Source organism: Ambystoma mexicanum, chromosome 7p (assembly GCF_040938575.1).
Source record: "Ambystoma mexicanum isolate Mex_15411 chromosome 7p, UKY_AmexF1_1, whole genome shotgun sequence".
Classification (NCBI taxonomy): domain Eukaryota; kingdom Metazoa; phylum Chordata; class Amphibia; order Caudata; family Ambystomatidae; genus Ambystoma; species Ambystoma mexicanum.
Window position 1 is genome coordinate 259,830,963 of NC_090939.1, and position 17,543 is coordinate 259,848,505.

Consider the following 17,543-nt stretch of genomic DNA (forward strand, 5'->3'; position numbering starts at 1 on the left):
TCTTCTGGATTTTCTCCAAAGCCTTCTCCTACCATGTCTGGGCTGTCTTCCAGACCTTCCTCCTGGTTCTGTCCCTCTTCATCGTCCACAAATTCATCCTCCTCCTCCAAGTATTGTTCCTCACCAGTGAGGTCATACACATTATGGAAGTCTGAGGCTGTGTCCTGCTGGGGATTGACTAGTCTCGGATATTTGGCCCTGGGGTCCTCCTGAGGCCCTTCTCTTGTTCTCTTGGGAGTGGGAGGGTTCTGGGTCTTCATAAACCTCTCCATTCTCTCCATGCAGAGATGGAGCCTTTCCATGGTTTCATGGGGTACCCCTGAGCGGTCTAGCGGGGGAAAATGAGTGTCATCTAGCTGAAAACGGCTCAACCTCTCCCATAACGTCGAGGAAAGTGTCCCGTCGCTTTCCGAAAAGCCTTCTGGTGTGCTGGGGGTTCCCCCGACTGAAGGGGGTAGTCCCTGTCTTTCTTCGGGCTTTTTCGGCGTGTCTTTCGACCTCTGCGTAGCGCTCGACGTGTCTTTCGGCGTACGCTTCTGGGCGTCGGCTACAACGATCCTCGACAAGCTCTCTGCGACTCGTTTGTCAGCGGAGGGCTGTGGTTTCGACGTTACGGGTGTCGATCGTTCTACGGCGGCGTGCGCTCTCTGCTGGTGCGCGCCGGCCGATGGTTTGGGGGCGGCGCCCTTATTGGCCGAAAGCCCAGTCGCTGGTCGCAGCTGCGGTTGCGAGAGGGGCTTCGAACCTGAACGGTCCGAGGAGGCCGCCGGTGGAACCTGCGTCTCCTTGGGCGCTGATGCTTTCTTCGTCTTCGACGAAGAAGAGCTATGGGTTGTGTGCTTATGTGTGGTATCGTGTGCGTCAGTGTCGCCGGGGTGTTCATCCCCATAAGCAGGGCGTAAGCCGAGCCTGTCGGGGCCGGGGACAGACGACGAAGAGCGCGAGCGCTCTTTAGAGGGGTATACGACTTCCGTAGCGGAGGTCGTGTTATCACTTCCTCGTCACTGTCGGTGGTAGCAGCGGCGGATGAAGAATCGGCCTTCGACATAGCGTAGGCCGCCCACCTCTTGACCCTACGGTTTTTTAGAGTCTTTGGCTTCAGAAGCCGACAAGCCGTGCAACCCTCCTCTTTGTGATCGAGGGGCAAGCAGCGGTTACACCGTGAATGCTTGTCCTTCCAAGTAAACTTGCCCTTGCAAAGTGGGCAAAACCTAAAGGGTGTCCTCTCCATAGCCGAGGCAATAAATCGTGATAACGACCCCAAGAGAAAGGAAGGGGAAAAGGAAAGGCATTCTCAGAAAAGAACCAGAGATGTCCCACGACCCCACTCTCCCTACTGTATTTGGCCTGCGAGGCCAGGCCACGTGTTCGGCAACGCCGAAATATCTCCTCCGCTCGTCCCCTCCGTCGAAGATCTTACTCGGCGGAGACAGCTTCACAACTGCGTCGAGGGAGGGATCGATATGTTATATATTAAATAGGAAAACGACCAAAGGTCGAGGAGATGGAATCTGCAATGTCTCTCGAGGAGCTCCGCGTAAAGGCGACCAGTAGCTGGGCGGAAAAAAACAATCTGAGGGACCTCGACGCGTGAGGGATTGTGGGTACAACGCACGTCACTTTAGGGATAGTATTTCAGACACGCCTTGTCGACGTCCCTTTTCGACTACGAAAAACAAAATCCAATACTCCGCAGTGACCACTGGATGTCGGACCTATGCACAGCATGTGATTCTAAGCAGATTAACAAACATCAGAAATGTATTTATTTATTAGCGGAAACTGTCTTTATATCAGAAGTATTGTATTTTGATCAGTCGGAAACGTTTGATGCAAAAACAGTCCTGAAAAGTAAAAAAATAAATGAAAGAATCACTGAGCAGTCTCTTCCATCAGTGAGTGAGCACTGGCTGATCATAATATTCATAAAGCTTACTAGTTTGTGGAGTATGAATGCAGGACACAGGGCCAAAAGATCCTTTCTTTTGATGTGTAATTAGGAGTGCTGCAACCTTCAGACAATATGTTGTATTCAGTGCAAGCCCATCAATGGTGTCGCTGGAGCAGACATGTTTTCTTGTTGGCTATGTAAACAGTAAAAAAAGACAGGCAAGTGCATTTTAGAAGCCCATCATTTTCTGAACAGTCAACTTGTCATAAATAGAGAGGTTTAATTAGGACATTCTAAAATGTTTAATGTGAAAAACGTTTAATGGTGCTTAATTTGCCAAATTGCGCCAAAAAATAAACCATTAACCCATAATCTCTGCCCATTACTTGTTTCCTACTATTCAAATTAAGCATGTTGCTTACATTCGAAAAACGTTTAACGTGAAACACGCTTAATGTGGAAAATTATGCCAAAACATAAATCAATAACAGAGAAACCCTGCATATTACATATTTCCTATTTCATAAACATAACTGGAAAGTCTAATGGATGTTGGAGGCATAGCCATCAGATTATGCACAATGCACATTTTTGTTAGAGCACTTAATGTTGCTTAATGTGCCAAACGGAGTTAAAACATACATTATTTACACTGAAACTTTACACGACATGTTTCCTCCCCCCTAAATGTAACTAGAAATGCTCATGATTTTTGGTGGCCCAAACAAAAAAATTATTCATGTTAAGCACTTTTTTGGAGCACTTAATGTGCCAAATTGTGCCAAAACATGAATACTTTACCCAGATACTCTGCACATAACATGTTTCCTACTTCAAAATTAACTGGAAGTGTCCATGCTTTATGGTGGACGAACCTGCAAATTATTCAAGTAAAGCACTTTTGTTAGAGCACCTAACATTACTTAATGTGCTAATTTGAGCCAAAACATAAATCCTTTACACTGAAACTCTACAAATTGCATGTTTCCTACTAGCAAAATATAGCTGGAAACGTCCATGGCTTTTGGTGGCCTGATCTCTACATTATGCACGTTAAGCTGCATAATGTGCTACATTGAGCCAAAACATAAATCATTTGCGCTGAAACTGTGCACTTTACATATGTACTACTTATTAAATATAACTAGATATACATGGTTTTTGGTGGGTCCACCTCCAAATGATGCATTTTAAGTACTTTCTTTAAAGCACTTAATGTTGCTTAATGTGCCAAATTGAGCGAAAATATAAAAGATGTATCCAGCAGCTTGTCCCATTACATGGGCCCTGCTCCATAAACCTAACTGGAAAGGTTCATGATTTTTTGTGGACCGACCTAAAAATTATGCACTCTTCTTAGGGCACTTAATGTTATTTAATGTGCCAAATTGATCCAAAACATAACTAAATTACTTTGATATGCTGCACATTACATGTGTCTTACTTTGTAAACATAACAGGAAGATTCCAGGGATTTCGGTAGTCAAGCCTGCAAATTATTCACGTTAAGCACTTTTCTTAAAGCACCTAACTTTGCTTAATGTGCCAAATTGAGCAAAAACATAAATCATTTACCCCGAAACTCTGCACATTACCCGTTTTCTACTCCTTGTACATAAATGTAAGGATGCATGGTTTTTGGTGGCTCAACCTCCAAATGATAAATGTTAAGCACTTTTTGTAGCCCCCCTCCCCTTAAGGTTGCTTAATGTGCCAAATTGAACCAACACATAATTAATTATCCCAGCAAATCTGCATATTACAGGTTTACTACTCCCTAAACCAAATTGGAAATTTTCATGGTTTTTGGTGGCGCAGCCTATTAAATTATTAATGTTAAGCACTTTTCTTGGAGAACTTAGCAATTAATGTTGTTTAATGCGCCAAATTGTGCCAAAACATAAATCTACCCATAAACTCTTTACATTGCATGTTTCTCAATTTCTTAAACTTAACTGTAACAATCCATAATGTTGATGTTCCAACCCCCAAATTATGCACAGTAAGTAATTTTCTTAGAGCACAGCATGTTGCTTTATGTGCAGTTTGAGCCAAAACAGAAATCATTTACACAGAGACTCTGTGAATTACATGTTTCCAAATTCCAAAACATAACTGGAAAATTCCATGTTTTGGTGGCCGATTTCTACATCATGCTCCTTACTTAATGTTGCTCAATGCACCAAATTGAGCAAACAAATAAATCATTTACTCAGATACTTGTACAGTACATGTTTCCTACTTCTTAAACCTAACTGGAAAGTTCCTTGTTTTTTGTTGGTCCAACCTACAAATTATTTAAATTGAGCACTTTTCCTAGAGCACCTATTATTGCTTAATGTGCCAAATTGAGCCAAAACATTAAACATTTACTCAGAATCTCTGCCCATTGCATGCATCCGACACCCTAAACATAACTGGATGTGTTCATGATTTTTGGTGGGCAAATTTGCAAATTATGCACGTTTTGCACTTTTATTTAGCACATAATATTGGTTCATGTATTAAATTGTGCAAAACCAGAAACTCCTACATCTTAAATGTTATCGGAACGTTCCATGATTTTTGGTCGTTCATTCTGCAAATTACGCATGATAAACAAAACACTTAATTTAGCTTAGTGTGCCAAATGGAGCTAAAACATGAATCATTTGCCCAGAAACTCTGCACATTATGTTTCCTGCTCCCTGATCCAACTAAAAAGCTTATTGGTTTTTGGTAGCCCAACCTGCAAGTTATTCTCATTAAACACTTTTCTTATTGCACTTACTGCTGCTTAAATTGTGCAAAAACATAAATCATTAACCAAGGAGCTATTTACATTACATGTTATTTACGTCCTAAACATAACTGGAAAGTGTCATGATTTGTGGTTGCCCAACCTCCAAATGATGCATTGTAAGCACTTTTCGTAGAACAATTAATGTTGCTTAATGTCCCAAATTGTGCCAAAACATAAATTGTTTACCAAGAAACTCTGCACATTGCTGTTTTCTTCTTCCTAACAATAAAGTTCCATTGTTTTTGGTTGTCCAACCTGCACATTATTCATGTTAGGCACTTTTCTTAGAGGACGTAAGAATGCCTAAAATGCCTGCCAAATAGTGCCAAAACATAAATAATTTACGCTGAAACTATGCATTTAACATGTTACATATTTCCAAATCACAACTGGAAAGTTCAATAGAGGGCTGTCAGGGGTCAGCAATGCGAGGCGGACAACTTTTGTATGATTGTTTACAATTTTCCATTTTATTACATTATCAAAGTTACTAAATGCCTCACTTTCCCTACTATGACGAGGATTTCCCTGCCTAACAAAACTAAGGGGAAACACTATGGCGCTCACACTCAAACATCAAAGGTACAAAGAAAATATATGGCAATTCAAATGATATCAACAATATATCTGCAGTTCCTTGATAAGCTTTTAGTAGCCTGGGTGAGCTCACTTTCCCAGGATTCAAAGTAAATTCAGCATCACTGTTCGTCAAAAAGAAATAAGGAAATCCATGTAGATAGAACAGTCTCAATTCAGTTACTGATGGTTCAATGTCAAAGTAAAGTTTTGCTAACTAAAGGTCCAACAACAGCAGAGCTTCACCTCTTGGTGCTAAGACTTTCCACTTCACCACAATAGCATCAATGTTATTCCTAGTCTCAATGATTTTCCACAACTTCCAGTGGTCCCAGAACAATTATCACAATTCAAAGAAAAGACAGCTACTGCAAATGTTAGTGACACACAGTTCTTGATTAACAGTTATTATGCCTCTCTTTACAGTAGGTATCTTTATCAGGATGACTTCACATCACTTCTACAACTTCAACAATAGTTTACCATGAGGGCATACTTTTGCCTTCTAGTATTACACTTCATTTGTGCTACTGAGGTCTTGCATCTACTGACAACCAAATACAACACCATAGCTTCAGTACTTTGTGACACTTCTACAGCTTCAGTACTTTGTGACACTACTACAGCTTCAGTGAGTTTAAACAGGTTTTTGGTTATGACACGATTCACTTTCAGGTACTTCAACATCTTCAAATAGGCAAGGCACTCTTCCTCTAAATATCCTTTTCCTAAAGGTCAGCCTCTTTGCCTCTCATGTCTATCTGCAACCAACAAGAACCTCTAATTGCCTTTAGAATACACTTGTCTCTTCCTTCTACAGTCTTTGGCAATGTAGGTTGAAACAACTTCAAATAATAAATAACAGGTTTCTCTTCCCCAACCTTGCCAGAATAATTATCCAGAAGCTTTGGTGCCACTCTCTTGGCTTCAGCTAATGCTTGCACACTTGTATTTTAGATAGCATTTTAAACATACTTTAGCACTATCAGACTTTGGGAAGGGCTGCTTTCAGTCTCAGTAGGGGAACACTATTGGCTTGGCCAATACTTGCTCTCTCCAATTTCAAAATACAATGGTTTAAACACTTGACATCTCTTCAGATACAGTTGTTGGCTGAGTGAATAATAATTCAACGTTCACTCTTCATTTGAGAAACTTGATTAGGGACACGCAACCACTTCTTCATAGTTTTTACAACCTTTAAAGCTTAACAATTGCTTTTCCGTAGCGTTTGCTCTTTGTGTGAGTGAAATGGAAAGGCTTCAATGACACGTGAGTGCTACATTTCAAGTGTTCCATTGTTATAGAACAAATGACTTTGCCACGCTTCTACTCTTACGCAAGTGAGTTTTAAGCTAGATACTGTTACCAGCAGTGCTCAAGCAAGGAATCAGAATGCCAGGTTTAACTCACCGGCTTCTGTTTCTCCACGTTCTGCACCACCTCTGCTGCTTCCGGCCTCACTTGGGACCCACACCCTTCCTGCTGAAGGTGTCTCCGGTCTGGTCACTCAATTAAGGAGCCCCTCTCACTCCTGAGACCCATGGCTTCATGACAGCTGCTCACCACAGTCTCCAACACGCTTCTCGCAGCGCAATCTCTGCAATTAGGCTCACATGTGGAAAGGAAGCCTTCCTGCATTCCCTCCGTTGCGCAGCCTCTAAACCTCATTTGGGGAAACAGCACTCTCACAGGATAAGCAGGTGAAATCTGCTTAATCAGAATCCCAGCGTCCGTTTGGTTCTCCCACTTCTGCCTGGATTGCCAACACTGTGCATTCTTCCTTCTGCCTCTACTATGACTGCACGAACTCCAGCCACAGTTCCAGCTCCTTCTAAATGCCTGCACCTGAGGGGGCCTTTTATGCCTCTCAGGTTCCTTCAAGCGTGGGCTATTAGCCTTAATTGCCTCCCTACTGCCACAGCATGGCTCTTCAGCCGTCTTCTTCGTCCCAGTATTTATGGGATTATGGGACTTGTAGTCCCCAACAACAAAGTTAGTTCTTTTAAATATCTTCTGGAGGATTAAGGGTAATTTTTCCCCCGTAAAGAGTCATTTAAGGATGAACCACTAGAATTTGTTATTATAGAGGAAGGCAATCTGTTTAAGGCAATATTTCTGATTTCCTTTTCATCATACCTTTGGGAGTAGGGAGGATGTTTATCCTGAAATACCCTAGGCGCTGTATCAATTTGACACGATGTTTTAATTACTATTGTACTTACATGAATGGTACTTAACATTCCTTTGAAGAAACAGAGCTGTGTGTAATGCGAGCTTTAAATGCAAGCTGCATTAGTGAGAGGCGACAGAAATGAGTAGTTTCCGAAGGACTTGACTTGCCTGTCCTGCCTTGAAACACCCGGAGAAACCTAGTCCTTCCATCATTTCCATGCCACAGAGAAGAGATTTGAGTCATAAAAGCACAAGCCTGCAAATACCATTACACGTACTGCCTAAGGTTACATAAGGAAACCTATGCTGTCTTCCATAAAAAGGAACTGGTCTGCAGTGTAGAGGAAGATTAGACAGAGAGGACCTTCCCACTTGATAACAACGGGCCTGAGAGCTATCCGTTTGATGGTTGGACCTCAGTGAATGGAAAATGGAACCTCATTCAGAGTGGATCCATAGAAAGAACTCTAAAAAAGAAGACAAACAAAATTGCACATCTGAATGAAATGTGGTAGAAAGATGTTTTTACCCCTGAAGAATTTCCTTGTTAGTGGCATGAAAGTGTGTAAGGAATGAAACATGTCGGCTATGGTTTGAATGCAGTATGAAAGTAAGCATGGGTGAGAGTAATACAGAGTAAAGTGGTTTTGGGACTGGGAGGCACCTCTCGATGACAGAGGGGAGCAAACAACAGATCCTTATGATATTTTTATCTTGAAAAAATTGTCAAAAAATGCATTACTACACATTTTTGGATGTGCACAATGAAATTGAAAAGTATTGACATATATATGTGTTTGTCAACCAATTGTATTGATTTTTCTCACAATTGAACAAAAAGAAAAAAAGAAGAGTGTTGAAAAATGTTTTACATGATGTGTTTTAAGAAAAATAAATAAATTGCTATTTTTGATAAAAAGCTGGTGTGATATATGACAATATAATGATCATAAAACATATAAGAGAGGAATAACCAAGAAAGGATAGTGGGGAAGCAAGTGACCCTTTAAACATGATGTATTGTTTGAATCAAAGTCTATTGGAGGGCTGTTTATAAGTGGTCGGTAAAAAAGTACCTCCAGTCTCTCTGAGTTATAGTATCCTGAAATACCTTACATGGTCTTTCTGTTCTTAGGGTATGTTCAGGTGTAAAGGCATTTGCGTTCAGAGCCGCTGATCTTATATGTGGCTCAGATACATCATAATGACAATAGGCCATTACCTGTTCTGGTAACTTTAAAAGGTTCTTCCTTTTAAAGGCCAATTATCACGTCTCATCCCACGGTATCTCCGCACCGCCCTGGGCTTGGTCTCCTCTCTGGTGATCCTCCTGCGGTACACCATCCCCAAGGTCAGGATCAGGAAGCATCTGCCTTTCCCTGGCCACCTGGGAGGAGACTTTAGGCAGGGGTTTAGCAAGGGTTCAGTAGGATTCTTCACAGGGCCCAACTTGAAAATGATTGACATTGAGCTATTTTCATAGAGCACTTACTGTTGTGTAATGTGCCTAAATGTTCCACATCAGAAACTCCATAGATTATATACTTTACACACATTTTTATGGGCTTACCATAGCATGCCCAAGAGTGACAGAATATAAACCACATATCTAGAAACGTTGTACACCTTATGTATTTAACCTCCAAATCTATGCTCTAGCCATTGCTGGCCTAATTTGCAAAATATTCCCATGGAGCACTTAGTTACACGTGCTTCTAATTGCTTAATGTGCCCACACGTGCCGAGATATCAAATGTATACCTCATCATTTTGCACACATTCTGTTTCTGTATCCTTAACTACATGCAACAATGTTCCATGCCTTTGGAGGCTGGAACTGCAAGTTCTTCATGTTAAGCAATTCTACATGACTAAAGGTGCCAACATGTAAGCCATGTACTTCAATACTTTGCACATATCTTGTTTCCCAGTGGCGAAATAGATCTTTTAAATCTCTTGCCTTTTGGTGAGATAATCTGCAATGTATTAGTTTTACGCACTTTGTTGTCGGGGCTTAAAGTTGCCTAAACCAATTACAGACTTACGTTTCCACTTGTCACGCTTCTATGCTTAAACTTCGATAGACTTTGTTCTTCACATTAAACACTGTTATGGGAGTGCTTTATGTTGCTTAATGAGCCCAAAAGTGGCAAAACAAGAACCATGTCCTTCAAAACTTTGGACGTATCATGTTTTTAAATACATATACCTTCAAGCTACCAAGTAATTTGGCATTATAACTTGCACATTATTCACATTAAGCACTTGCTTGGCAGCTCTTAAAGTTGCTAAATAAAACCTTTGCATGCTTCATGTTCCAAATGCTATGTTAAAAATTCCATAACTTTTGGTTTCAAATGGTGCAGACGATATGCATTAAGCACTTTTTTTTTAAATATGTTTATTTTAAACCAAGGCAGGACAAGATTGTAAACAACATTGCGTGAAGGTTCCACTTTTGATAGTTCGCTTTAGTTCATACCCCTCAGCCCCCTCCCTCCCTCTCCCCCTCCTCTCCCCTCCAGTCTCCAGCCACCCCCCCCAGTTCCCTCGCTCAGTGGGCTCGTACGCCGCCCTAGCTACTCAGGTGGGCTCCCCATCCTTCAGGGCCCATTGCGCATTGAGCGGTTTAAATGTTAAAGCAGGGAATCGCTGATCGTAGTCCAGCACCGGAGCCCAGACATTCTGGAAGCAGTGCAGAACCCCAGCCCTTGCTGCGGTCACTTTTTCTGCGATCAGGATGTCCCATAGTTTTCCCCACCAGTGGGCTATACAAGGGCCGTCCGGGGACTTCCAGAAGCGGGCTAGCACAGTTTTACCTGCCAAGAGGCATTGCGTTACCAGTTTCGCTCTGTTTCCGGAGCGGGGGTAACCCCCGGGGGTCGGGACCCCCAGGAGGACAGTTGCGGGTTCCAGGTGGAGTGTCCGCATGGTAATTTGTTCAATTATCGCCAGGCAACTTTCCCAGAATTGCCGGATCTTTGGGCACGTCCACCACATGTGGAAGAAGGAGCCAGGCTGGGAGCATCCCCTCCAGCAGGCGTGGGTTCATGTGGTGTAGTCTGAGGGGGGGAGTGAGTAGTACCAACGTAACATAAGCTTGCATGCGCATTCTTTACTGGTGATACAGGTCAAGGCGGAGTGGGTGCGTGTCCAGATGTCCACCCAGGTGTGGTCGTCAATCGGGTGGCCCCGGTCGGCCTCCCATTCATTAAGCACTTTTATGAAATTCATTGATGTTGCTTAATATGCCAAAATGTGGCAAAACATACACCATGTAGTTTCAAACTCTGCATGTGTCATCTTTCCAACTGACAAGATATAACCTTTCAAAACCATGTCGCTTGGTGGCACAGCCATTCACATTATGAGCTTTGCTGGCAGTGCCTTAATGCTGCATAATGTACCTACAAGCGTCAACATATCAACTATGTACCTCCAACACACATCCATATATTAATGCCATTGACCTTGGTGGCTCAGCCTGTAGACTATTCACATTAAGCACGATATGCGCATAGTTATGCTTAATGTGCCTAAAAGAGCCAAAGGATAATTTACGTGCCTTGAAACAGTGCTAAAGTTATGTTTTCAACACACAAGGACTGTTGCATCCTTGTGAGGCCAAATCTGCAAATTATTCATGTTAAGTACTTTGTTGAGAGTGTTTCGTTCTGCTTAATGTACCCAGATTACGTGCGTCTCATGTGATTTGGCACACATCATGCTTTCAATTTCTCAAATATATTCTGTCAATCTACTGCCCTTCAGTGGCCTAACCTGCGAGGTGTTGCCTGCATGGCTAAGCATGTTCTGAACCTTTTCAAAGGGGTGCAATGTGCCTAAAATTGCCAAAACGCAGACCAAATGGCTAGAAGATATGCACGTTTTTTTCTTCACTCCCCAAAGCAATACTAAACACTGTTGCAGCGCTGATGGCACACTCTACAAATCATTCTCTTTAAACATCTTGGGGGTCATTTTACGCAAAACCGCTGCATAAAGAAATGTGTAAAAAACATGTGTAAATGTTTTTTGCATGTTTTTAATACACCATTTGATTTTGAAGGATTTGTACAGAGAAGTTCGTAAAATATCCAAACCTGCCCTTCCAATCATCCATAAAACTCTATCAGCATCTCCCCTACATCTGATTTTGATGCAGGTGAAGGTGCTGTTGGAGAAGTGTTCCAGGATTTGCATTTTGGAACTACGCCATTTTGCAAATCGAATCAAAATTGCAAAGGGTGGCACTGCTATGCACTCCACTGTGTGTAACCACCAGGAAGATGGAAAATTACTCCCTTTGTATTTTTGTAATATTGCTGAATTAATCAAGAGGCTTACAAAATTAAGCCACTCAACTCCACAATCTGTCTTGAGCACATTTTCAACTTCCCAAGCCTATCCAGAAATTGCCAGAGCTCTCTGTAGAACAATCTGCAGGTAATTTACAAAACAACTTTTCTAGCTCACATGATATGGCAATGAGTAGACACCAGCTGCTTTTAAGTATGTACTAATTATGAGGGTATTGAAAATGCACCACCCTGCAACATCTAAATAGCATGTGTAATAGGAAACGAAGCAAGGATATTGTGCTTCAACTTATATTAAATAAAGATGTTTGCGCTAGGTCAACAATTAAGCCAATTGAAATGGGCTTGCAAATGTTCTCTACTTGCGTAATAGTGAATAGAGTGAACAGACTTTGCTACACATTGAACTAGAACTATAGCTAGCAACATTTTGAATTAGGAACTTAGTGGAACAAATTAATGAAAAAGAAAAATAATATTGCATCAATTTTCAAATGTGAATGATAGGGCTGTGTTGAGTACAATTTTCTTTCTTCCATTTTATTTTATCAAGTTAAGCAGAAATTCTTGCAGGTGTTCAAAAATCTAATTGTTGGACAGAAGAACAATGATTTGTTCCATCCCAACAAAACGTAAATCGCTTTTAATCTGCTGCACCCGTGTTAAATGTATTTGACTTGGACCAGGCTTCTGTCCAACATTCCCTGTCCCAGACATATGAAACTATCCTCATTCAATCATTTTCCTGCAGACTAGTGTTGCAATTTGAAACCATCAGTCCACTTCCTGCTGCTGCAGCCACAACAGACACAGTGTGGCATGCAACCGAGAGGCCCTTGCACACAAATACTTCTGGAGGCATAGGAGATACAAGGTGATATTATTTGTTATGCCTTGTTTCTGTGGCTCTTTCATCTTTTTTGTGTGCTGCGCCTCACCAGAAAAAACGTCAAGACTGGTGGGAGGAAAACACAGAAGGGAAGTTTGCTGGAATGTTCATTGTTATAAATGGTTTCATTCATTTGAACAGTTTTATATCTTGATAACTTTGCTTATTTTCCGTTAAATGCCTATTTTTAGGGAATTAACGACTTAGTAAAGTTGACTCAGTGCTGGGAAGCATTGCTGAACAATACAATATGTGTCTAGCAGACCTACCAAAAGCAAATGAGGTCTACCTGAACATAGCACCAGTTGTTGATGTAACTTTTAGCATATGGTTGGGTATTCAGAAACCTGAGCATGCAAAGTTACGGGGTGTGCATTTTATATGTTGCCACTTATGGGCATATTGAACACCATCTAGCACATATAACAAAGTGCTTAATGTGAATAATGTGCTGGTTCGGCTACCAAATGCTGCAACAATTGCAGGACAATGGTTGGGAGTTGAACACACAATGGGCCTAATTCACAGCTGCTTTGTCTAATGGCAAAACCCCATTGGAAAACGTTCTCTGAATTAGGCCCAATGTGTGCAATGTTTCTGGACACCCGGGACATGAGATATGTTTTGGGTCCTTTGGCCCCAAAAAGCTAAAATTACGCGTTTGCATAAATGTGCTTGATGTGAATAACGTGTAGGTTCATCCGTCAATGGCCCTGGAATGTTCTGCATATGGCTGACGATTTGTAAACAGTTTGTTGTGTTGGCACTTGTAATGTTTCAATGTTGTGTTGGCACTTGTAATGTTTCAATGTCAGGAGGATTTGTCTTGACAACATTTCACAGTGGCAGGGAGACCATTTCTGAAGCACCTGCCACCCTGCCCTGTGGACTTCCGAGTGTCCCAAATAGCCAACCACTGGCTCCTTACGGTCAACAGCCATACCGCCGGGGAGAATCTATCTTGTAGAAACTGTAGTGTCAGAGGGATTGCACGAGATTGGGCGAATAGTTTGTGCACCATCGGCATGCAGGTCTGCAGAGTGGTAACGCATGCATAATCTCTCTTAGTAGGTTTCTAATGTGCCAGCCCTTTTCCCCTGTGCTCCTGCGCCCCATGGAGTCACAGCATCTCCTGTTTCGTCTGTGACTGTGGTGAAGGGGCGACAGTGATCGAGGAAAAGTCCTCATCAGTAGAGTGATAACTTTTTTCTCCACGTTAGCTAAGGCTGGGAATTGCAGGCACTATTTCCAGACCTGAAGAAATATCAAAGTGGTCTTCTGTGCAGCAGTTCCAAAATTAGCTGTTCAGTGTTCAGCATCACTTAAGCTTGCAAGTGTGATCGCTCCCAGACCTCCCCTACCATGCACAGGAGGAAACGTTGTGTATTGCCCATGCGCTAGGATGGTAACTCAAATTCATAGTCGACCAGTCATGCTCAAGTGCGATTAGTCACTTCCATGCGCTCATGACATATTTAAGTCTGCACTTCCACATAGCCATCCAGAGTGCTACCCAGCACAACTCAGAAGCTATTTTGGTGTTAAGGCTCAAATTGAGTATACCAAGGAGGAGTCCGAAATCCCTGGCCCGCTATCAGCTCAAACAATCCAGGTACCTCTGGCTGATGTGTCAGTACAGGAAAGACTGAAATATCAGAACGATCAGCAGACGCGAGGGGCTGCAGCTGTTGGGCGGTTTGCAACTTCAGTGATGCTGTAGCTCAAAAGGTCTTATAAAAATGCAATTTATTTCGGAAGCGAAGTCCGAGAACAGAGAATCTTCAGTAGTACACTACCTGAAGATCCCTCATCTAAATTCTGACTCCGAATCAACCTTGTCCAGAGGCCTGGCAGTAGCCACTGATGGGTGGTTACTTGATAAAGAGCTGTAAGCGTCATCAGTGTCATTCGAGTGACGTTTAGAGACTGAGGTAGGTGCCAAGTGTCATTTCCATATATTTCTTGAGCTTAATCATATTTAGAAAACTGTTTGTCAACATTAGTTTTTGAAAAACATAACTATAATAAGACTTCACATGCCTACTGTAGAACCAAAAACATAGGCTGAAAGCCTAGACTCTTGAAATAGTATAGGGAAGGGGGAAAGCAAAGGAATTGCAACTGTTAACACTGCATTTAGAGGCATATGAAAATTAAACTGCAAGAAGCCAAACAAAGTGGGAGAAAAATAAAAAGTATTTATTTTTTGGAGAAATGGCTAGTGGCACAGTGCTCCCAGAGATAGCGCAGGCAAGCTTTTCACGTTCCATCGAGGCCGTCAAAAAATAACTCATCTAGGAGAGGCGAGGAGGGATAGGGAAGTGGGTGGAGCGACCCCTCACACTTCTTGGCATCTAATCTAGATTACAGGGTTAGGGTACCTGCACTGAAACAGCCGATAGGTGGGCGTATGAATCATGGGATTTTAGGTATTCGTCAGGATGCCAAGAGAAGAGCTTGAATATAGGGAAGAGATATGCAGAAAGAAAAGGACAGCCATAAATTAGGGATACTTGGATGAGTTTGCATCCTTTGAAAGCAGAAAAAAAGAGGTAACGGATAAGAAAATGCATAATGTGGCTGGCTTTAGAGAGCAGTCACAACAATAAACACCTCCCTTGTACCCAGCCTGAACAAAGAGGGCAGCGCATTCAACCATGAGCTCCATACAGAAAGTACCCCCTCTCCCAAACCTAGGACATTGGCAGGTGAAATGCCATGCATAGTGTATCAAGGCTAAATGCTTTCATGCAGAATTAACACCAAGCACGTGCGTCTCAAGCTAAAGGAATGCTTGGATCGAGGGCTGTAAGCGATGATGCAAGCCCGCATTCTCATGCCCGGCAACACCCGTACCTGCCGTGTCGTCCCCGTCACCCCACTGTCCCGCCTTCTATCCACGCCAGTCATCTTTCTTCATGATATGCAAATGCTCCTAACTTGCACCATGTCGTTTTTGTGCTCCTTTTCCCTGACCACAACATACACTGAGCCGCCTTTTCTGTTGTCCATGGGGGCCGTTTTAGATTGGTCTAGTTTCTCTTTGAGAGGGAAAGAGGCTGGCGTATATGGGGGTTTGCCATAGAGAAAATCTTGTTTTTATTGTTAGCAGCCTAGGTGTATGCTAGGGTGTCAGTTTGGTGATGAACGCCCCTGAAGTAGGCTCTACTGGCCAGAAGCAACCCACAGCCCTGAGAAACAATGCTAACTTTCGGGCTGGCCGTCCATTACCAGGTGTTTTTTGGCAAAGTGTGTGCTGAAAGAGCGCAGTTCGTAGAAATATAAGCTCCACATAAATACTTGCTAGTCTAAGTTTCAGGAAATTTTGCCACAAAGTTCAATCTATTTTGATAGGAAAATAATAACAAGTGTAATATTGATCAATTCATACATGGGCATGCAACCTTTGGCTCTCCAGATGTTTTGGATTGCAACTCCCATAAGCCTTAGACAGCAGTGTCAATGAGGAGGAATCATGGGAGTGGTAGTCCAAAACATCTGGAAAGCCACAGGTTGCAGAACCCCGATTTAATGGAATCCAAATAATGCACTTCTGACGTATATAAGGCATGCCTTTGTCTGGAGTATGATCGGGTTGCCTGCAGGATTTACACTGATCCCAACATGTAGTGCGTAACTCACAGGGCAGCTTGACCTACTGCTTTAACGAAATGGCCTTAAAACCTGGACCATTAAAGAATACAAATCCACTTTTGAATAATGTTGCAATATCAAACAAACTGTAGGGACCTTCCCAGTCTCCCCAATGATCACTGTGCAGTGTGTGAAATAATAATGGCCATAATCATTCACACAAGTAGAATCTGCCTGACCTTTCAAATTATAGCACTGAACAAAATGGCCCACATATAGATCAACTGTTTAAGGGAAAAATCAATGTGCACTACTAAATGACAGAACTTAGGAGGTGACAGTTCAAAAATGTACACCAGCCTGAACAGTCAAAAGAGGTGTCTTACCTGTTCGCTTGAATCCTTTTTCCACATAATTATATCATACTTAAAGTCAGATTCATCCCATATTGGATTTTTCAAATGTTCTGGAGCAGATATGTTGAGGTTTATGAAGTCATCAATGGATTCGATCTGCACAGCTGGAGGGCCAAGTTCAGCTGAAAAGCATTCCAAGATGCATTAGATCACCAGTGTACTGCATAGAGTAGAAAGAATTCTGCCGGAATATCAGTCAATAAGAACCTTTTGTGCAGAGGAAATTATTAAAATCAATAACCAGAAACAATTTACTTCTCAAAACGTACATTTGAGATTAACTGGACTAACTTAAGCTATCCCCCACACACAGGTACCAACATTTGTAACAATCTCCTTCAGTTAGAGGTGCAATGGAAGAGTGGTTCTTATTTAAGATTAAAAGTGCTGCAGATGTGATATTAAGCTCATGCCAGACTGAAAGATTGCTTATATTTCGTTTATTGAAGTTATATAGGTAACAAGCCCCAGCTCAGCCTCCTCCCGCATCCAGGTCTCTCCAACTGACTTGATAAGAACCTAGGACGCTGTTCTTCTGTACACATTCCATCCTTCACACTCCAGGTTCCACCATCCCTTATAAATCACATCGCAACGCATCTCCTCTCCTTCTGCCAACATTCCTTTACCTCACCATCGCAATTCTATTCTTATTCCACACTTGCCCTCCTCTTACCACCACCACCACACCTTTCATCACTCTCTCCACGGAAACCGGTTCGGAATATAGTGAGACACATTTTCTTTTTACAACTCCTTTCTTTATCCTCTCCCTTGCTCAGTACTGAACATCCTATTCCTTTTTCCCCATCTTTTTGCATTCTCTTTCACAACCAATTTCGCTTTTCTTTCCTTAATCCTCCCTCTCAGCTCATCCACCACAGTCAGATTCCTTTGCCCT

General features: G+C 42.2%; 1 protein-coding gene across 2 annotated transcripts in view; it reads right to left on the reverse strand.

Moving 5' to 3' along the window:
- IFNAR1 (interferon alpha and beta receptor subunit 1) overlaps positions 1-17,543 on the reverse strand; it is a 342,571-nt gene that overhangs the window by 220,504 nt on the left and 104,524 nt on the right. For both annotated transcript variants that reach the window (XM_069636295.1, XM_069636294.1), the window contains exons 4-5: positions 16,613-16,764; positions 1,937-2,084 (exon numbers count right to left, since the gene is read on the reverse strand). In XM_069636295.1, the coding sequence (XP_069492396.1) occupies positions 1,937-2,084; positions 16,613-16,764 (300 nt within the window). The remainder of the gene's footprint in view (positions 1-1,936; positions 2,085-16,612; positions 16,765-17,543) is intronic.